Genomic DNA, 23304 nt, shown 5'->3' with positions numbered 1-23304 from the left:
GAATTACAGAGATTTCAAATGCAATTACAGTACAGGTTTGAAAACCTATACAACACACTACAGGAAAGTGAACCCCCAAAAAGCATGATAGGGCACATTTAAAATGCTTTTACAGATATAGAAATTGCAACCAAAACCGTTTTGGGGCAGATTGTTGTGGGACATATCTGCGTGATTGACAGGTGCCTGACCCTATAGGCTCAACCCACACTTCCACCCCACTACCCAAATCTGGATTTCAGTAAACCAAAATCCAATCATCCCATAGGCTTTATAACGCCTATGTGTGACATTTTTGTAGAGGCAATGCCTTAAACCCAAATGCCTCAAAGGAATACAAAAATAGCTGTAATCGGATACGTCTTTGATCCACACACGGGAGCACTGACAGCACACTCAAGCTTTAAACACCTCCACCTTCGGCTATACAGCATATCTTCACTGAGCTGCCGCCATCTACAACCTTCTCTGGCATTTTTCTCAATTGCTCTGGTGTTGGAACATTATTACAGGTGAGGAAACAGACCCCGGAGAGACTATTCCGCTCGTAAGTCAGGCGATTGATCGTCATTCATCACACACGGAGGACTGTGGCATGTGTCCCCGACCTGGAGCACATATCCACAGTAACCCCAGTTGCAAAGAGGCTTGTATGTGGCACACTTGTTGAGTTTCTCCCACTCTAAGAGCAGCATGAGGGAAAACAACTCCATGTGGCAAGCCATTTCATTTCCAATATCATGTGTGTGATCAATCTCCCCTGCAATGAACGGGCGGTGCATGGGAGGCAATCATTCAACATTTGTGGCAGGTATGTGGTATTGATCGAGGGAAGATGAACCGTGGGTATGCATTTCTGTGTGTGCCTGTGTGTGTGTGCGCGCGTGTGTGTGTGTTAGTGAGTGAGAGAAAGAGATAGAGAGAACTTCAAAATCATCTTAAAAAGTTTATACACCTTTTTTCCAGGTTTGTTTTAGTACATTTGGATGCTACTAAAATAATGTTAAATGCTGTAATGTTGATAAACCCTCTTTGCTTTTGGGATTTTAGGTTTTTCAGACCATCTACATGAAGAGAAGCATATATAACACAAAGTCAAATGGCATAATTTAATTTGTACGCTGACGTCCCCTGTTAGGAATCACTGTCTTGTCCAATTAAGAGGAGCCTTATTATTGGCCAAATTGCGAATAGCCCAATTAATGTGGGGGGAAGTTTCTATCCTTAAATGACATAATGACTTAATGTGGACACTCTCCCTCGAGTTGTGCGTAGCAATTAGGGCTGTCCCGAATACCATTTATCGGGCTCCGGATATTCGGTAGTAATCAGCAGCGAATATTCGTTCCGTGCGCGGGGGGGGGGGGGGGGGGGGGGAAGCTCCATTCGCCATTCTTTTTGTTATTCTACAGTATCGTTGTTTTATAGTTATTTGTTTATGTATACAACCCAATTTGTGTTCTTTGAAATTGAAAAGGATATTGCATTGAGTGTGTTACTTTCGTTGCAGTTTGAAGGAGAGTTAGCGCAGTTGACAGGAAGTTGTTGTTGTTGCTATGGAAACAACCTGACGGAGATTAATGGAGAAAAAGTCATATCTACATATAAAGACGGAGAAAGTAAACGATAACGTTTATGGTTAAGTGTTAGCACCCCCCGAAGAGGCACAAGCTCTTACTGTACGTTGATATTGGAGATTTCAATGAATTCAACAAAAACGAAAAAAAAGAATATCCGAATAACGAAATTGAAACCCGAATAGTACTCCAACGAACGAATATTCGGATATTCAGGTACAGCCCTAGTAGCAATGGGTGTGAAGATTGTAAATTGAACTGCCTGTCACAACGTCCTTGATTCTTTCTCCTGCAAGAGCAAAACAAAGTGTGCGAAGAGAGGGGAAAATATGTCGTGGACCTACTGTAGCGGCAGTTGATAAATATACCGGGAGAGACGGATGATGAGCGGCGGCTCACTAATGGGAACCAAGGTCTTGTTGCGGCGGCGTGTTTTATTTACAGCTACTCTTCATCAGAGTGACACGCCGGGACCTATAAGACCATCCTTAATAGAAACTAGAAGCAGAGCAGGGATCGGAATTGCCAAATGGGAACACATGTTGGAGAAGGGTTTTTTATGTGTGCATGAATGACAAAACGATGCATTCACTGTGATTGAGTGTTATGGGTTATATACATATCAGTTCCTGGAATGACTGGGAGACTGTGCAAAGGTAAGCATCATTTGTCTGGGGACTCATCAATGTCTGCGTAAGAAATTGGGACTAATGACTGTACAACGGAGGGGAGGAGAGAGAGGCTACATTCGTCTCCATCAGTGTCAAAGACTATGATTGTGAATCTACAACTGTCCCCGAGGCTCACTTGGGGGACATGTTTTGTTAAGGGGAGAATTTTAGTGAATGTCAAATAGAAATCAACTTTAAAAGGCAAAACGCTGAAAAGCGGATTGTGTTCCAGTGTCCCTGGTTCTAAATGGGGGTCTGTCTCTTCGTCTATGATGAATACAAACTGTTGTGAGCCCATGTTAGAGAGGTTTATGAACTGCTGTGTTAATTTGGGAGTCAACAATCGCTTAAAAATCAGATGAATGGTCGAATAAAGCAAGCATGGACTCAGAGGAAATTCACTGAGTATTATTTACGTTTTGGCTTTTGTGGAAACAGCAAATATGTGATCAACAGACATGCCGTACAACTTCTCCAAAGCAAGAAGTCCCTGAGGATAACACCAGCTCCTAATGAATACGTACGTGAAGCAGCATGGAGCAAAACTGAATACCAAAGATAAGAAGCCTTGCAGGGTTCACGACGTGACGCACATGAATACTAAGCACATTAAATACATTTGAAAACGACTACAGTATGAGAGGAAATGTCTTGCAGAGTTTCTTTAGCGATGTGTTCTCATGCCCCTTTTTATACTCTTCTGTATCCAGGTCTTCCAAAAGTCATCTTTAGCATCCAGAGCTCTCTCTCACTGTGATTTGAATCCATGTTCAGAGGTGAGAAGAAGAATAAATGCATAGTTATTACTTCAAAATGAGTCAAAAGTGAGACCTAGCATGAACTCTGCAGTTTCTATTTTATATTAAATGAAACGCAGCTGTGTGGTGCACAGAAAGAGGATTCTGCTCTCCTCAGCTCACTGCCAAGTAACCAAACGGGCAGTTTGAGGGATTCCTTAGTGAGCTCTTCCAAGCATCTATTGTATAGTGTGGCACAAGTGGCCAACAAGGGAGCCGATTGTGTGTTTAAGACAATAACAGCGACAGAACCAGGAATACCAAGTGCAACAGAAATACTCTCTTTCCATGAATTCCTCAAATGCAAAAATAGATACAGCTCCCCCTTTTCTATTATTCAAAAGTGACCAAACATCGTCAAAACCTCCACAATATAATTTCTTCATGCTTTCAATGTCAACAGTTTAGCTCTTACCTAATAATTGATGAGTTAAGGGTAAATTAAGGATTTCAGCAGGCTGTGACCCGACAACCTAATTAGTCGATATGTAAAATATGAAAATATCTTTATTTATTGGAGGAAGCTGCCTTAAATGACCAAAAGGGTCTGGCATTGCGCTACAGAAAGAAGCAAGCGTCTTTCTAAAGGCCATTTTGACAGGAGTTGTGTCCCTCTTAGACTGCACTGTAACTTTTATCCATCTATTTTTTCTTTTAATGTTTATTTTATTAACTTTCTTTTTAATGACTGATTTTAAATGCCATTTTCTTAATGTCTTTCATTTTTTTTAAAGCACTTTGAATTGCCTTGTGTTGAAAAGTGCTATATAATAAACTTGCCTTGCCTTGCCTTGGCTAGCCTCGCCTTGCCTTGCCTTGCCTTGCCTCGCCTTGCCTCGCCTCGCCTCGCCTCGCCTCGCCTCGCCTCGCCTCGCCTCGCCTCGCCTTGCCTACTAAACAGATTCTACTGGGCATACCACAAGCTCATTCCAGTCATCTTACAAACACTGGAACATGTAAGGATCTGTGCATTTATTGCGGGACATATTATGCACCGACAGAGCATTTAAGCACAATGACAGTGGCCTTAAACTATTGTAGAATAGGAGAACATCTCTTAAAGGACATATCAAATCAAATCTATCGAAGGTCTCACTTTAACAACATTTTTCAGAAACTGATCGTAAAAACATTTCTCCACAGAAAATGAAGCCACAACATGTGGTGGAGTTCAAACAAGAATCATCTCCTGGAAGGAATTGGGCAGCGTAGGTGTTAACATCACTGACAATCCAAGAGCATCCAAGAGCCGGGTCATACTTCAACATCCGGCATGATGTGCTGTATGAAAACTGTACAGTACGTAATTACTATTCTGTTCACTCTACCGTTCAGGCCGTCTCAGCATTGTTACAAAGACGAACCAGAGCAGAGGACAAATGGATATGTTCTCCTACTTATGCATGCTGAGGATTAGTATGGCAGATATGCATTGTATGTTTTTGCACTGTTCCACCTCAACTACAAATGCAGACAAAGCATTACTCAGAGACGGGTGTTTTGAATTTAATCATCTCCAGATAATAGCAGTGCACATGCAGCACTGTGCAGGGGTTGCTGGAGGTAGTGTGTGTGCGTGTGTGTGTTCATGCCTAGTGAAAGGAAAAGCAAGTAAGATAGTGGATCTATTGTTCCTACGGGAGTTAATCAAGATATTTAATTTCCTTTAATGGGCTGTTGTCTGCAGTGAGATTCTTTTCATAAAAGTAAGAATGAAAAACAGGACATGTTTACTGAGTTTGGAGCAGCTCAGGTCGTCTTAATATAGATTGAAGCATTAGGTTGTTTTGTAAATTCAAATTGAATCGTGATATTTTCCTTAAGATATTGAAGCAACTTCTAAGAGTTTTGATGTAATTAATGCCAAAGTATTGGCCACATATTTTTGGACCATGCATAAAGATGCCCTTCGAAGTGGAGTAAAAATGGCAGGTGATCAGAGAGCCAAAGCTAAATGAGACTATCAATCTTATTTTTTTCAATCTCCAATAAAAATATGACCGAATGAAACTGAAACTGGTTTTATCTCATAAATAAAGGAACCCCAAACCCTGGAAAACGTTTCTTTGAAAAGATTACCTGCTATGACACCGGGATCTGCACCTTCCTGACCCCGCTGTTTCTATCGATTCGATATAAATGAAAGCAATGCAATTTAAAACTGGCTTTCATTGCCCAGAACAATGGTGCTCTCACTTGCTCCCAGCATGGCTTCTAATAAAGAAGTACAATCTAAAAGAAGAAGGAACAAAGGACAGAAGTCCGGCTCGGACCGGGTGTTCATTTATCAGCGGACACATTTCAAATCCTTGCCACAGGCAATGGCTCGTGAAGCATCCGATGAGATAGCCCGTAGGGACTTCTGCTGGAAAAGCAGAAAAACCTTTGATGAGCCTTGGGCCATTCCCGCACCTGTGTCTAATATGCACGGATAAAAACCCAGACACAAGCAGCCTCTGGAAAGAAAAAAGAATGCAAAATACTTCCTTTATGTTTCATCTTAGCCAGTGTGGATTTCTCCTCTAGCTTGCATCCATCCTCTTGTAGAAAGTGATTGTCTTTTTGGAATGGAGAGTCAATTGGTATTAATTCTAGAGCCATGTGAATACTTGGATATTCAAATAGGCCACAGAAGCAAGTTGCAAAGTGCTTCATAGATCGAGAGAGTACTCACTCACACACTGACACTCGAGTGTGTGCATTATAGGTGCAAAAGGTTTGTCATCTCTCATTTTTTAATGAAAGGTAAACCCTTGAAAAATAAACACCTGTTATTATTATCTTCTACAAAAAATAAGAAAACAAGATGATACCATGCAAATGATCGGCAAAGATAATCCAAAAACGAAGTCAAATTTAAAGGTCCCCTATTATACTGTTTTTCATCGATATATTATAGCTCTCAGATATATACAAAACATGTCTCTGAAGTGTCTGGCTCGAAACACCAAACAGATCATGCATTGCAGCATTACCCATAATCCCCTCTGTTTCAGCCCTGTTTCAAAAGTGCTGATTCTCTGATTGTTACTTTAGATGAAAACAAGGAGCCCCTCCCCACGCCCCTCTGAGAGAGATCTGGTTAAAAGATTCAGGTGTAGGTGGGGGGGGGGGGGGGGGGGTTACCTTGGTTGGTGATTGGCTAATCGTTACACAAGCCAAAACATCGTTATGACATCACAAAGTGGCCAAAATCTGACCAGCTCATTTTCTGACAGGTTTTTATTTAAATGGATCAGGACAAAAAGAGAAAGAATCTTTGTTCCTGAAACTTTCGGAGTCTCTTTCCACAGAGGGGACACATGTTTATTTATAAAAGACATGAAAAAGTGGATTTTGCATAATAGGTCTCCTTTAAGTGTTTATGGGGTTAAACGTCAATCTGTTAAAAGACAGGACAGCCTTGATTGTAATTGTGACCGTTTGTATGTGATCCCATGCTGTTGACTGGAACATGATTTGTGCTTCAGGTTAAAAAAAGAGCCTTGAAATCTTGCCAGGTTCAAGAGATTCACAACTGCATCAATTAATATAGCTCCTTATAAATGAGACACCGAAGTAAAATAGATACAATTTGACAATTTGTTCCCAGATTCGTTCAGAGACAAGTGTTAGAACAAAAGTGACAATAAAAGACTTACCTGAGCCTCTCTTCGACACCACTTTCAGGCAATGGACCACAACGGCATGAAGCAGGATCAGAAGAGGTATGGGAGCTTTCATTTTTTACCAGTCCTACAAGGAAACAAAAGCTTGACTTATTATTCAGCACCGACAGTCTGTGAATACTCCCAATCCATCTAAAACATCAAAATAAAAAAGAGGGATAAGGATTTCTGGCATGAGATGCTCGATCAAAGCTCAAATAAAAAAAATGTAAATTCTGAGCCAATAATTGGAGAACTTTTTACAAGACCTAAGTTCAGTTTGAAGCGATCCAACAACCCTATGTGCAAATTCTGTTCGCCGAAGTGTTTACCTGCCTCTGCTTTATTTATACCAGCGGCTCTTCAGGGACTTGCTGTATAATCAGGAGGAGGCTTTTGATGATACAAATGTCAAGATTCATCTCTATCAAGACAGACCTGAGCTATGCAGCTTTGTCAACTACCTACAACACTGATTCAACTTCTCTCCCGATCAACGTGACACGATCAGGTCCTCGCTTAGATCAGGATATCTCTCTGTTGATATACAGCTGTGTGAAGGTGCGAGGCGGATACAACTAAATATGGCCCAATAAACCAAGAAGTACCGTAATTTTCGGACTATAAGCCGCGCCTTTTTTCCCATTTTTCGAAGCTGCGGCTTATATAACGGTGCGGCTAATCTATGGATTTTTACAGCTAACGGCCACCACCTTTAACTCTATGGGCTCTATGGCCGGTCCGCGCCCCCTACCTTTAAGCGGCGTGCTCCAGCAGGAAAAGCTGGAGGCCGGAAAAGAGTGAGACAGGTAGCGCGTAAAAGTAAAAGTGGAACCGAGAGTGGTACGAGAGACAGAACGAGAGCAAGACAGACAGATATTACGAGAGCGAGACAGTTTGTCCCCGTACCACTGGTTGAAAACCACTGCTGTAGATCACTGCCGGTACGTGCGCTGGGAGCGCACCGTTTAAGTTTGAAAGTTGAAAAGTTTGTGTGTGTGTCTGAAACGCTATGTGATACAGTACAGTTTACACAGCACATGTTCTGTAGCTACTATTGCACTAAATGGTAACACTTGAATACGTTATGCAAATATGCAACTTGTTTGTTGAAATGTTAATAAATGGGAGCTTCCTCAAACAGCCATCTCTTTCCTGACAAATCCCCTCTGTGCACGAACCCTTACATATGGTAATTAAACATTAAAACACCTGCGGCTTATAGTCCAGTGCGGCTTATATATGTAAACATCATTCAATTTAGCTGCTGCGACTTATATTCAGGTGAGCCTTATAGTCCGAAAATGACGGTAGTTGAAGAAGGGAATGACATTAAAAGCTGTACATCTCCTTGCTACAGTCAAAGAGAGGCATTTCTGGCGTCCATGTCGGCCTCAGTGGCGCTACCATTGGTCTTTCAGTCACGACAAAGATGCTTCACATAGATTCCACAAAGCTGCTCCAGAAAGCCCTTTGAGAGGAAACCCTGAAAAGCCACCACAATAACCCTTGAGACGTACACAGTGGCATGCGAAACTGGCCCGGAGCCAAAGATGGCGACATTGCCGTGTTCTCCACGTCAAAGGCCCATTGTCGTCAGCCCTTGCTCTCTGCAACCAATGCCACCTCAGAAAAAAAGCTAAACGCCACCGCACACAAATCTTATCTTTTTAATTACTTTTCCCTGTTGGGTGCAAGTCGGAAACATAAGCACAAAAGATGGTGTCGAGGAATCCACTGAATCACTAGATCTGCTCTCCTCCAGTTCACCGTGATATCTGTACCAAAGTAAGCCTTTATTTTATCCAACAACGTGCTCTTGCGATGTAGGCTAATTAATTTTCTTGTTATACTGCTTGTGTGTGCAGAGAGAGAATATTGTGGATTATGGGATTAAATATATTGAAGAATCACACATGAAAACATGACACAGTGCTGCCGCCGCGCTTTGAGATTTGTGCAGCCGTAAATAGGAAAATGGCTCCAGAAGCAATTTCTCACAGTTTTTTTTTTACTCCCACCAAGGCAGGTTATGTTATTTATTTTGTTGTATGGGCAAGGGAGAAGAGTTGGTTTAAGGGTATGGTTTAATAGTAACAATATATATGTATTTATTAGGGCTGTCAAGTTAACGCGTTAATAGCGGGTTAACGCAAACATTTTTTAACACCACTAATTATTATAACGTGCGATTAACGTATGTGTGTGTATTTGTCCTCGGCCCGCCCCGTAGTTTCAGAGCCCAAAGGCTTGACGTTGTTGTTGTTGTTGTCGTTGTTGTTGTTGTTGTTGTTAGTTGGATGGTGGGAGATTCTAGTGTGTTTTAAACAGTAAGCCAAGCACCCAGCTGATACCGACAGCCCCTCTCCTGCCGCTCGCTTGTGGCAGACCACGCTTGAAAGTTTTCCGGGGAGACGCCTGCACAACAACAGCGATAGCTAAATGGGTGGCTACAGCTTAACATTGTGGAGGACGAGGGGCTGCGTTAGATCATTCGGATCGCATCCAACGTGTTGACTGCACATCACAGCGCTTTATTTTGACCCACAGTGGGAACTTCAGTCTCATGCTTTGACTGTTATGAAGACAGACGAGCGGAATTTTGCAGACAACTGTAAACAGGCTTGTCTGTTTGAGCAACTGGCTCAGTGCAAAGGAGTACACAGGGTTGGGAGAGAGTGTAAGAGAGAGAGAGGTTCCAGGATGTTTTGTTGAGAATATTCAGGAGAATATTTGTCATTGTTCCAATGATAATAAACAAACATTTGCATAAAGCATATGTGTCCACTCATATGTTGATAAGAGTGTTAAAAACTTGAAAGATATTCCTCAGGTACATTTAGAACAGATAAAAAATGTGCAATTAATTTGCGATTAATTTCGATTAACTATTTTAATCGACTGACAGCCCAAATATTTATGAATACTGGATGATATCCAAATACCAGATGCACCTCATCCAGCCAGTGTAAGGGAAATATGATGATGCAGTCCAGAAACTCAGAAATGTACAACCCCTCTGTGGAAGTTTCAGGGAACCTGGGACTCACAGTTCTTGTATTTGATAGTATTTTGTGGGCAGAGGTCTTCTGGCGAGGAAGAATAAAAATCCAATTAAGGTGGTACTCAGACTGCAGAGCTTGTCAAGCGACATTCAGACAAAGGGTGCAGTTATTTTTAAGGTGTGAGAGCTGAGTGGAGATAAGTGCAGTCCAGCTGGGTATGTGTGACATGCTGCACAACTCAAACCACATCACAAGAATGAGGGAGAATGCCACATAACATTGCTGAGGCATGACTCTGCTGACTTCTCATGAAAAAGGTTTGGTATCTTGTAGCAGGTGCTCCTTATAGTCTTAAATACGTCTGTTAGGACATTAACTGAATGTTTGGATCAAATTGTCGGTACACTGATGGTTTCAAATGCACTCTCAGTTGGACCCTTCTCATGTCCGCTGTAAGTGCCAGGTCTTCTGAGGGAAAGGCTTTAATGGCCGGCTCTGTTGAGGAGATCAAAGCCAGAATTAAAAAGCTGTTGAACTCATCTGGCAGCCGCGCACGTATTGATGCGGGCACTCTTGCATTTGTAAAACATGATTGCCCGCCACATGTCTATACGCTTGCTATTTGCATTGAGGTGCTTTTCAGTGCTCCACTTAATGCGTTCACTTTATAACCATGATGGCTGCTTTCACTCAGGCGCCTGTGATGTTATATACTTCCACCACTCTCCCTAACCCCGATTACTTTATTGTCATCACAGCATGATTTATGGCGAATCTGTTGATGCATAATCCCATTTCGTGTTATGGTTCTCCCGGATATTATGAGTTCCTCCCTACACTTCACACAGTCCCATCTGACGGTAACTTAACTATAAGCTCAGCATCCTCTGCCCTTTCTAAACTTTCTTGAAGAGAGAAATATTTCGTTTTTTCCACGGTTGAGTTGCTGGTGGTGAGCATCCAAACTGCTATTGGCCAGGACCCCCATGGCTGCCTTGTTTACACCAGGGTGACGCTAGTTGCACTACAAACGGTTGGCATAGTGGTCGGAACAACGGTTATCCCCACTGAAATCTGAAGAAGGACACAGGATGAATGGTGTTCTTCATCAGTTTGCGCTTTATCTTTGAGTGCCTGTCTGATGGCCACCTGTTTGAATAAGTGATCAGTCCAAGTTGGGCTTATCAAGGTCAAACACTCAATTTGCTCAGTAATCATGAAAAATGTGTTTATCCATTATTGTTGCTATCTGTCTTACTTCTTGGCACATGGTTATTAGGCAATGAGAAGTGAAAGATTCAGTGCAGCTGTCTAACTGTCAGACACATGGTCGTGAACACAATAGATCAGTAAAGAGAAGGCAGAGTTACCCCCCCCCCCCCCCCCCTTTAAAAAATGAATGAATACTAGATGTCCCAACAAAAAAATTGTAATCTGTTCAAAATCCTACTATGACAACTTGTCCTGTCAAGCATCTCATCGAGCGCCATTCTTTAAAGAAAAGCTCATCCTAAAAGGTGCTGTCACCTGCCTCTCAGTCTTTTGATTGTTTTTTCCTCAAGCATCCACTTTCCCCCCCCCATGACAGTGATTCCTCCTCAGCGGATTCATCCAAAATTCAATTATTTTCAAGGAGGGTTCAGAAAGAGAAATGGGCTCTCTCTCAGCGCTCGTGGGGCCCGGAGTTGCCCCAGAGGAATGCATCTCCCTCTCACACAAACAATTTCAGCAATTGACGGCCGAGGCTTCCCTGCTATACCACGGCTCGTCAGGGGGATATTGAGATGATGATTTATACGGATCTCTCATTTTAAGTCTCTCTTGCTCAGTCACACATTTTCTCTGGGCTGTTCACACCGAAGGCCCTCGTGCTCCATTCTGAACCACTGCTCGTATCTGATACTTCTGGATGACTGTTCATATCTTTAAGGGACATTTCCCATTTCAGCAGCCAACAGGAACTGACAGCAGAAGGCAATAACAGACAACCGTATTTGTGTCGACATATCTCCGGCTTGTTTGGAAAGCATTTCAATCCTATACATGCTCTGGAATATCGATGGAAATGAGTTTGAAAATGTTTGACATGTTTCATCTCCTTTGCTGCTACCAATGTTGAAAGTAACCCTCCCACTGTCACCCCTCTCCCCTAACCCCTTCTACCTCTAGTACAGGAAACTGATATCTGCTTGGTGAGTTATTAACATTTCTATTTGTGAAGAACACTTTCCAAGCACTTACACCCTTGGCTGACGCACACACACACACACACCCACCCACGCGAGTCTGTGCTCTCTTCAATGAATTATTCCATTTTGGGCTATCTAATAACCTTGCAACCACAAGCCTCCATGTTCTTGATATGCACGCATGAGTGAGAGAGAGGGAAGAGGTTGCTTCTCGAATGCAATCGACATCTCTGGATATGTTTAGCGGCGTAAGTGTCCTCAAATAAATGTTTTTACAGCGTGAGGTTATAAATATGGAATCAGTCAACTTCGTCCCTGGCAACAGAATAAAAACAGCTTCAATACAACAACGAAAAAAGATGAATAAGAAACAATGAGAGATAACGTGCTACCGTGTGAGTTATGCAATCGTGTTGTTTCGTTAATTTAGCTCTGCGTGGGAGGGATACACATTTAAATATTGTAGATAATTGAATTGTGTCATATTCAAACCACTGTATAATCATTGCTTTACTGAGCCAACTTAGCTATTGGCTTTTCCTTTGATGTCCAAAGTGACATAAACAGATCACTGATGATAACATATGGCAGATGCAGTATAAAGTAACATTTAGATGTCTTATTTTAAGCTGTTTGTCGATGGTCAGCTTGAAAAAACAATTCACTTTAGATTAATTCTAAGTGTGCACACACAGGCTAGTGCACACACATTCAAACTGTCTTTTCAGTCATGTCGAATTCTTAGTCCCATTACCTGATCTGCCTGCTAAATAGATTCTTTATCCCACCTGGCTGTCAGGGAAATAAGGATGACATTAAGTGAACGGAGCTCTCTCTTTGGATATTCTAGGCCAGGGCTTAGTGGACCAAGGGAGAGCCTGCCTGAATCACTGAGAGGGAGAGGTGAAAGGGGAAGAGAGGATGAATGAACGCTGGAAAAGGGAGGAGAATAGTGGCTGAGGAGAAGGCAACCACGAGAGGCCGTATCATGAAATGGTGCCACACAGAAATAACTGCGGATTATGTTTTGGAATTGTCAAGGCTGTCAGTTATAAACATCGAAGTTGACTGTCCCTATAACTGTCCATAATACAAATCTATGTATGGGATTTAAAAGATTTAACCAATTTGCTGCGTCTGCACATGGCACATTTTCCAGTGTTAATAGATGTTGATCTTTCAAAATGCAGATCATTATTTTGGGTTGTCAAAAGGATTGTTTTGTTTACTCACAGCTGCTGTGGGCACTGAAGCTGCTATTCATAATGTCTCAACGTTTTAGATTGACTGACGTTTATGGATTCATAGCACAGTGATGATAAACGCACTGCGAAATTGACACTGATGATTCTGCTCTATTGCTACGTCACAGATCATTTAGCTGCCTTTGAAAGGATGCCAACAGTCCATTTCTACACATGTGGGACAGCTGTGGTCACATGTTTCTAAAACCCGCTCACTGTATACTATGAAAAAAGGTAACAGCCAACTGAGCTATTGGCGTTTTGTTTAATATGAAAAGGGACATAAACGGATCTATATAAATAAAATATAGCAGAAATGTTCACTGTAAAGCCCGGGACAAATGTTTAATTTGTGATATTGGGCTTTTTAAATAAGTTGATTGGTGGATTTAATGTGCTTATCTAACAAATTGCATTTTATTCTTGGAGCGGCTATCCGAGAACATTTGTGTAGATTGACTCAAACTTAAACGCATGACTTTTCGACCATCAAGTCTGAACTACAGTGTCAATCAAACTCTAAAACTGTCACACCCCCAGGTTTATGTCACGGGTTTTAGTGTTGTCTGTCTAGGTTTGGGTGTTTGCTGTCATGTTTTCCTCCTCAGTTATTGTCTGGTCCTTTTCCCTGTGTTTTCCTGTCTGTCGTTAGTCTCCTTGGTGTGTCTAATTTCCTGATTGTTTTCACCTGTCATCCCTTCTGTGTCTCCTGTGCTCGTCAGTGTCAGCCCCGCCCCTGATTGTTTTCACCTGTGTCTTGTTGAGTGTTTAAATTCCCCAGTCTCCCAGTGTTCATTGTAAGGTCTATGCTTTTGGAACTCTTTGGTTTTTGATTCCTCACTGCGGGACCGCCTTCATTTTTTGTCATCTCGACTGGAGTTTTGGTGATTACCTTTTTGTTCCTTTTTGTTAAATCATGGAAAAATAAAGTATCTCACAATACTTTACCTCTGCCTCCCTGTCTGCATTTGGGTCCTACATACTAAGTGCCTGGAATCGTAACATAACGAACTGACCAAAAATGGACCCAGCAGACCTTTTGATGCTACAGGTGGAACGTCTCGGATAGTCTCTGGAGTATATTTTTTATACGTGGAAAGGCGCCTCATCTAGACGGGGTAGAGAGGCTGCGTTGAAGGAGGCACGTCAGGAGGTTGTTCGTAAGCCGTGGCTCTGGAGCTTGTTGCCCGAGTGGCTTAGGATTTTTTCACGTAGCCCTGAGAACCAGTCCTCATTTTCTGACCCTTTCTTGGGGTCTGGTCTGGCGTTTGGAGGTCCACGAAGCCTCCAAAAAACTCCTAAGAGACGCAAGGCCAGGGTTCCGCGCCCAACAGCCATGGTTCCGGCTCCAGCACCGGACCAAGCAACCATGGTTCCATGCTCCAGTACCATCCCACATAGCCATGGTACCGTGCTCCAGTACCATCCCACATAGCCATGGTACCGTGCTCCAGTACCATCCCACACAGCCATGGACCCGTGTTCCGGTTCAGTGCCCAGCAGTCATGGTTCCGGCTCCAGTGCCGGCCCCAGCAGCCATGGTCCCTGCTCCAGAACCGGCCCACAAGGCCATGGATCCGTGCACCAGTACCAGCCCACGCATCCATGCTTCCATACTCCATTACCTGGCTTACACAGCCAGGGTCCAGGCTTCCGATCCGCGCCCAGCAGCCATGGCCCCTGCTTCAGCTCCGGACCTTGCAGCCATGTTTCCGGCTCCAGAACCGGACCATACAGCCATGTTTCCGGCTCCAGTGCCGGCCCCAGCAGTCATGTTTCCAGCTCCAGAACCGGACCTTACAGCCATGTTTCCGGCTCCAGAACCGGACCTTACAGCCATGTTTCCGGCTCCAGAACCGGACCTTACAGCCATGGTTCTGGCTTCAGTACCAGTCCCAGTACCCATGGTTCCGACTCCAGTTTCGGCTCCAGGACTTGCTTACCGGCCGACTCCAGCTCCTCGTCTCCAGTTGGCTGTTAATCCGACGCCAGCTCCCCGAGTGCTGTCGACATACCGGCCGACTCCAGCACCTCGTCTCCTGTTGGCTCTCCAGCCGACTCCAGCCCCTCGTGTTCTGTAGGCGAACCAACCGTCTCAAGTCTCCTCTCAAGTCCCCTCTCGAGTTCCCTCCCGAGTCAACTCTCCAGTCCCCTCTCGAGTCAACTCTCCAGTCCCCTCTCGAGTCCCCTCTCGAGTTCCCTCCCGAGTCAACTCTCCAGTCTCCTCTCAATTCACCTCTCGAGTCCCCTCTCAAATCTCTTCTCAAGTCCCCTCTCGAGTCACCTCTCGAGTTCCCTCAAGTCACCTCTCGAGTTCCTTATCGAGTCCCCTATCAAGTCTCCGTTCAAGTTCCCGCTCAAAATCCCTCTCAAGCCATCTCTCAAGTCAACTCAAGTTTCCTCTCGAGTCTCCAATCAAGTCCCTACTCTTGTGCCGTTGGAGGTTCCGCTGGGGGTCCTGCCAACCTTATGTCTTGTGCCGTTGGAGGCCCCGCCGACTACTCTTCTGCTGGGGATCCTGCCAACCTTATGTCCTGTGCCGTTGGAGGCCCCGCCGACTACTCTCCTGCCGGGGGTCCTGCCAGCCCTATGTCCTGTGCCGTTGGAGACCCCGCCGACTACTCGTCTGCCGGGCGTCCTGCCGGCCCTGTGTCCTGTGCCGTTGGAGGTCCCGGGTCCTGCCTGCCCTGTCTCTTGTCCAGTTGGGGGTCCCGCCGACTACTCTTCTACCGTGGGCCCTGCCAACCCCATGTCCTGTTTCGTTGGAGGCCTCGACATCACCTGTATCGCCGGGGGTCCTGCCAACTCCTTGTCCTCTTCCGTGGAGAATCTTGCCAACACCTGTTCCACCAGCTCCGTTTCCTGTCCGGTCAACACCAGCTCCTGCCCGGTCCCCTGAGAGCTGTGGTCTTGGCCCCTCCTCGAACTCTGCCTTGCCCCCGGGCCGTCCGCCCGAGACCCCCTTTTTGAACTCTGCCTTGCCCCCGGGTTCCCCTTTTTGAACTCTGCCTTGCCCCCGGGCCGTCCGTGCGAGACCCCCTCCACCCACCCTGCTGGACTTTTTTTTTTGGGACATCTGGAATCCGTCCCTTGAGGGGGGGGGGTTCTGTCACACCCCCAGGTTTATGTCACGGGTTTTAGTGTTGTCTGTCTAGGTTTGGGTGTTTGCTGTCATGTTTTCCTCCTCAGTTATTGTCTGGTCCTTTTCCCTGTGTTTTTCATGTTTGTCGTTAGTCTCCCTGGTGTGTCTAATTTCCTGATTGTTTTCACCTGTCACCCCTTCTGTGTCTCCTGTGCTCGTCAGTGTCAGCCCCGCCCCTGATTGTTTTCACCTGTGTCTCGTTGAGTGTTTAAATTCCCCAGTCTCCCAGTGTTCAGTGTCAGGTCTATGCTTTTGGAACTCTTTGGTTTTTGATTCCTCACTGCGTGAGCACCTTCATTTTTTGTCCTCTGTTTTTTTTGTCATCTCGACTTGAGTTTTGGTGATTACCTTTTTGTTCATTTTTGCTAAATCATGGAAAAATAAAGTATCTCTCAATACTTTACCTCTGCCTCCCTGTCTGCATTTGGGTCCTACATTCTAAGTGCCTGGAATCGTAACAAAAACACGGTCAGAGTTCAAGTCATTCAGCTCGGGAGGAAGCATGCTACAGTAGCCACTGAACGACATTGCTGCAGCGGGGTTATCTGAATCTAACATTAACTGTATCCGGCAGCAGTAGGTGCATCTCAGAGAAAAGCCGTGATGCTAAATAAAATGAAATTTCATCAAACCGGGGTTGAGACTTTCAAAAATAGCGATGAAATATTCACAGGCTGAAGCGTATCTCCCTTTATCTCACACACACACAACCTCAAACACACATTTCTTACTCTGCTACTAAATTTAAATCTGTGACACTGAGACTGATCTGCTGCTGAAGCAACGACTCTCTCGCTAACTCTACAGTATGCTAATGCTATTCATTGAAGAGCATCAAAGTCTGAGTTCTTCAAGGGGAACAGACTTTAAGAAAGTAAAAGAACGATGCATATTTTACAGTATAACAGCAGGAAACAATTCCTCCGGATAGGTTTTTTTGTCCTATGAAGGAAGGAGGATGGTCGAGATCCTCTAGTACAGAGCATCTTTTTATAGATTACATGGAAACATAATGATGGATCAGTGAAAACACTTAATGACATAAGTAAAGGCCTAAAATATCAAAATAATGCTCTTTTATCCAAATGACTTAGCTAAATATAGCGTCTTATCTAAGCAGCAGAACCATGGGGTGATTTAAGGGGGAATAAAAGAGGATTGTCAAATTATTAACACCATTATTAAACTCCTACCCTACAGCAACTATAATTATTAAGGCTGCTAAACATTTATCTTGCCGCTAAAAAAAAAGAAAAATCTAATCTCCCGCTTCAGAATCAAATTGAGCCGAAAAGAGAGAACATGCACAGCCGACAGCAACACAACAAACAAATCCTTTGAAGAAATAATCAGTCTTTCTTCTAGCACACAATGTGCATGAAATTGTGCAGTCAATTTATCTGACTCTGTCTGTCGAGGTTGTGCGCCGCTTGAAAGTACTTCAGCTTTCATCAGCGATGAATGCACAGCTTCAAGGATAATGATGGATGTGCCACATATCAAATGATTTGATTGAAATACACAATACAGTGGCAAGCCCCTTGCTTTTCATGGTGAAATTGAAATCAAAAACAGCAGAGGCCCACAACGTAATCTTAAAACAGAAACATACGTTATGCAACGTGCATATTGCAAAGGAAATGCATCCAAACACGTCAATGTGAAAGCTGTTTGTCTTTCCTCAATAAATGTCCCTTATATGTCTTAACCAAACAGCCCTGCAAGCAAAAGTAAACTTAAAGGTGACCTATCATGCGAAATGCACTTTTGTACATCTTTTATACATGAATATGTGTCCCCGGTGTTCCAGGGAACTCACCAAGTGTCAGAAAACACAACCCTCTCTATTTTCCTCCATACCCAAATCTCTTAAAAAGGGGCTGACACGGATCTGATACAGACTGATCCAGATTGAACACTTCTATGACGTCACAGAAGTGGCGCTACGGCTATTGGGCCAACTCCACCATCAGCAGGAGACAGCCACGGACATTGCCGTGGAAAGCACTGGAGACGCTGTAGTACATATGCCAGGCCTGTAGATGGTGCTGTTCCCACAGAATCAGCCCATGATGCAAAGACAGTGTTAAATTGAGCGAAATGAGGAATGGCTAAAATGCATGATCTGTTTGGTATTTTGAAAATAAAAAGTATAAATATGCCTTATATAGGTATGGTCCTACATTATATTATTCAAATATAGCATGATAGGTCCACTTTAAGTGCTCAGGTGAGCAGACGCACGGCTGTTACCACTGAGAGCTTACAGTGCAATGCAAATAAGCTCTTCTACAATAGCAGACGAGCCACATCTCCATGCTAGGCAGCTCAGATTCAATATCGTAGGACAAGGAGTGCTGCGTCCCCAGGCCCTTTGTGTAAAGTGGCCCATAAATCAGGAACCCTGTTGAGAGTTAGTCTCTGTGGGTCTGGTCCAGCAGGGGGGGAACAGAGCCGCGCTCCGGCTGGAAGGAGGCACACAAGCAACCACCCCTCAGTTGTAATGCAAAGTATGTCTTTGCCATATACAGTTACTAGCATCATTAACCAAAGTGGGGATTGGATTATTAGTGGAATTGCTATGTTTGAATATATATATAGATTATGATGTGGCTCAGTGTGTTCAGCCATACGTTTCAGTGAACAGGGTCAAACTGTATATATTTATTCATGTTGGTTTTAACTTTCGCTTAATGCAGTAAGTAGGGCTATGAACACAATGAAAGGAGAGGAATCAGTTTACTAAAGATTGGCCCAGACTGACGAGCATTGCATGAAAACACGATGCCTCCTCATTCATTTCAATGACATTTCCCTGCAAATTCAAAGACGTTTCTCCAAAATAACTTTGACAGCAATGCAGAGGATCATCAACTAGCACAGCACGGCATCGGCCAATCAAATGTGGGCATTGCAGGTCATCCTTTTCTAATCTAAATAGGAGAAAGGAAAGCAATTAAAGATAAAAGCGATGGATTAAACACTTAATGTATTTTTGCATGCTGATGAATCATCCTTTTGAGTCACATGACATTAGACGTTAGAAGTGGTCTATGGTTTTAGAGCTTCTGTCTCAATGGTTCCGACCCATCTTGTTCTATATATGTAAAGATTAGCTTCAATATAATGTTGCCAAGGGTCTCATACTGTAGTGTATAGTATAATATGTAGTGGCTAACGACAAATGAAGAACTGCTAATGAAGCGCTTCTTGATTTCACTCACTATTAATCCCTTGACGTTGCTGTTCTATTTTCAGGTCTCGCCTGCCTCAGAGGGGATGTTTCTCACAGAGGCTACACATGTATACACTCACTGACTGTACGCAAGCAGCCTGTGTTCATAAATAATAATAATACTTGACTGTCCTGATCATCGAACCACCAGCCACGAAAACACAGGTCAAAAGTGGATAACGGTCGCTGCTTGTGATTTCATAACATTAGACGGACGTGTCTCTTCTTCGGTGGTGTTAGCCAGCCTGAAATGCATTAGCTTGCGGAGCCCCCCCCCCCCTCCTCCCCTCCGGCCAAACGTCATTTGTGTGATTTTTTCTCTTATCACCACAACAACAACGTATGGAATGTCACAACAAAGCCTTCATGAATGAGTAGGCACAGATCCGATGAAGAGAGGAGGGGAAATGGGAGGAAAAATTGCTTATTTTGCTTCCCCTGGCATGCAATTTCCATTCTCTATCCACAGCTCTCTAAAAAGCCATCGAAACACATCAACTTCATCTTTGTAGGCTGGATGGGCCTCTGAGGATCACCTCCAGACATGCTACGATGACACTGGGCCTGAAAAGAAAAAGGATGAAAATGGCAATTCAACCCTCTTGCTTATAGCAATGGGCTTCTTATGCCACTGCCTTTTCAAAAGAAAAGACAAATAACTTCATTCACTTTTCATTTCAGTTGCCCCTAGCAAAGAGAAATGTTGTATATTGAGGTAACTGATCATTTCTTAGATGGCCTTTTCATCAAAGGAAGAGCAACACAAGTACTTTTTTTCTTTTAGCTGTGTTACCATTGACCAGCACAACATTTATGCTCCAGGGCCTGACCTTCTGCGGCTGACCCAGAGTCCTTTCAGTTCCTGCTTTAACAAAATAAATAGCTTTTAAATTGCATTTGACTCTGATCAGTTATGCTTTGATCCCCCTTGAAGACACACATATATGCACAGAAGCATTTCTTTTTTTTCAAGAGCAATGCAAAGAGACCATTACCATGCTTTTATTGTAGTATTAAGCATTACTCTGTTTGGATAGGAATGCCATTACATGCAGGAAGTGAATAAAGGAAGCATTTGAGCAGCAGATGCTCACATCCATACATGAAGGCATTCAGATCAAGGTCTCAAAAGTAAGTCGACCATGAAAATGATTTGCAGGGGAAGACATTCATATTGATACCTACCCTCTGATGAATGACTCCAGGGGAGCGCATATCGAGAGCTGTAGGGGGGGGGGGGGGGGGGGTGGGGAATTTACTTTTCAATACAGCCTAGTCTCGCCTCAGTGAGTAATCATGGTTGCTATATTTTTTCTGAAAGGGTGGCTTTCCTTTTTTCAGCATGAAACAGACTAAAGGACAGATAACTTGTGTTGGAGTCTTAAGGCCGCTACACACCAACCTGAGACCAAAGAACGCGTACCGAAGGCGTCCCGACTTTTACGTCCGCTACGTCATCTGCGTCGGCTACGCCGCCCGCCTACGCGCCCGCCTACGCTGCCCGCCTACGAACACACCGCAAAGACTTCAGTTGACGAATAGCAATAACTGTCCTTACGGTAGTGTGTATTCGTCATTCAAAAGAGGCAACAACCGGAAGACAGACTATACACCGAGAGAAGAAGAACAGGCTGCGTGATATAAACAAACAACAAATAGCGTCTGGGTTCCATTTTCAGTCTGTCTCGTTGATCGAAAACATGTAAACATGAAAAAGATGAACCGTCTGTGTGTGTGCCTTCTTAATCGTTTGTTTTGGTCCCTCACTTCCGCTTCGCTTCTCATGCACTGACTCGCTAAGCTGAACAGCCAATCAGAGTGATTTATTTGGCCCGACTTTCTCTGACCTCCGCGGGAGCTGTGAAAATGTGCCGTAAAGCAACGACGGTGCGGGACACACCAACCTGAGTAGGGCGCCGCGAATGCCCGACTACCTCTGGCGACCTCTGACTCCCAAAATCGGGTAGGTGTGTCAGGGCCTTTAACCTGGCCTGACATACCTAGTGGGGTTATACAAATGCAAATAATGACATCTCTTAAGAGCTGATGTACCTGAGAGGGGTAAAGCTACCTGAGGTCCACCAGTAAAGTATTCATAAATGGTGTATCCAAATATATACAGGAAAATAATCAGATTTTACGTAAATGAATGGTATATTTAGGAAATATATTGCCCACTCTTTGCATAATTAAAGCAAATAATCTAAATTGATTTACAACTAAACTATTGAGAGTGGAAATAACAGTGCTAGTTTATAAAAAAAAAAAAGATTGCCTTAAACTTGTTTTACGCAAGGAATTTACAAAAAGATACAGCTAGGAAGAATTCAAGTTTAAAAGCTTCAAAAGAAAAATACCTCTGGATGTGAACTTTTGGATTTCAGCCTTTGCAGACCATTTACATGCACAAAAACATATATAACACACTACAGAAAAGGGAAAACCCCCAAAAGGATAATAGGGCCCCTTTCATATGATAGTGAATATAAAAAATTACTCAAATGTGAGGTTTCTGATGGGGATGAAAAACACGACTATTTGCTGCAGACTGTGACGGGGACATGAATAGAGAAAGGCACAAGCCACTGATTTAAAAAAAAAGGTCTCTTAGCATAATTTGTGACCGCGGAATTAAAGCAATTAGTGGAAAGTTGAGGTGAAAATACTTAAGCCAGAAAGGATAAATAGATGTAAATGTTGGTGTTCACTAGGGCTACACGATATATTGTGTCGTGAGTCGTGACTAGAGATGTCCCGATCCGATCACGTGATCGGGGATCGGAGCCGATCACGTGATTTTCAAAAGATCGGAAGAAAAAAATCAGGGATCGGGATTTTTATTTTTTTATATAAAATATTTTTATAATTTTATTTAATGTTACAAAACAAAAATGACCATGTTCACGTCTTAACGTCATCCTGAGGCCTTAGTTTTGGTTTCAAATTACACAACATGTGTTGCTTCTTTGGGGCTTGTTTTCATAGACCTGGTTGCTTATTTCTCTCAAATCTGGCAACTGAGTGGGCGCAGTGTCTAATAGTAGCAGTAAGCTAACAAGAGGCTACGTTCAGCTGGTGACTCGGGAGTCGGGACAGAGAAAATGTCAGGAGTTTGGAAGTATGATAAAATTGAAAGCGAAGGCAGTGTAACAGCCAGATGCAATGTTTGCAAGGCGGAGGTTCCGCGTGGTGGAAAGAACAGAGCTACGTTCAACACAACCAATCTAATACGAGAAACAAACACCAACAACAACACGACGAGTACACAGCGGCCACTCAGGCAACGGCACTGAAACAACCGACACTTTCAGAGACTTTTAAAAGAGAAACTGCCCCAGAACAGTGAAAAGGCAAAAAAAAATAACAGCCAAGATAGCTGAATTCATCGCGTTGGATGACCAGCCGTTATCTGTTACCTTTTTTTTCTCTTAATGCATTGCATAAAGATCAGATCGGGAAAAATCGGTTTCGGCAGATTGTCAAAATCAAATGGTCGGAATCGGATCGGGAGCAAAAAAAGGTGATCGGGACATCCCTAGTCGTGACGATAATCGCGAAGAAATGTAAGACTTGCGATATTAAGTAGGCAAATTAACTCAAACACGTCATGTTACAATTATTTTGCTGCTTGCTACAAAAGGATAACTTGCATGTCAGGGGTACTTGAGTGAGTGACATGCAGGCTCTGCATGCACAGCAAACCAGCAATCACAATCACATCTCCAAAGCAAACGGACCCCGTGATTAAAGGTAAAAACACTGAATAAAGTCGTTTCATGTGTTTCTCCAGGGCAGTT

At 43.5% G+C, this 23304-nt stretch overlaps 1 protein-coding gene across 1 annotated transcript in view; it reads right to left on the bottom strand.

The window, feature by feature from the left end:
* The window catches only part of LOC307034297 (interleukin-1 receptor accessory protein-like 1-B), a gene marked incomplete at its 5' end in the record, with an annotated part of 234816 nt that overhangs the window by 173860 nt on the left and 37652 nt on the right, over nt 1-23304 (bottom strand). Inside the window, 2 exon segments of the mRNA XM_079673066.1 lie at nt 6687-6772; nt 6774-6780. Coding sequence (XP_079529192.1) covers nt 6687-6772; nt 6774-6780 — 93 coding nt within the window.

This window comes from Notothenia rossii, assembly GCF_949606895.1.
Source record: "Notothenia rossii genome assembly, chromosome: 3".
Lineage (NCBI taxonomy): Eukaryota > Metazoa > Chordata > Actinopteri > Perciformes > Nototheniidae > Notothenia > Notothenia rossii.
This window is presented reverse-complemented; position numbering and strand designations above follow the sequence as displayed.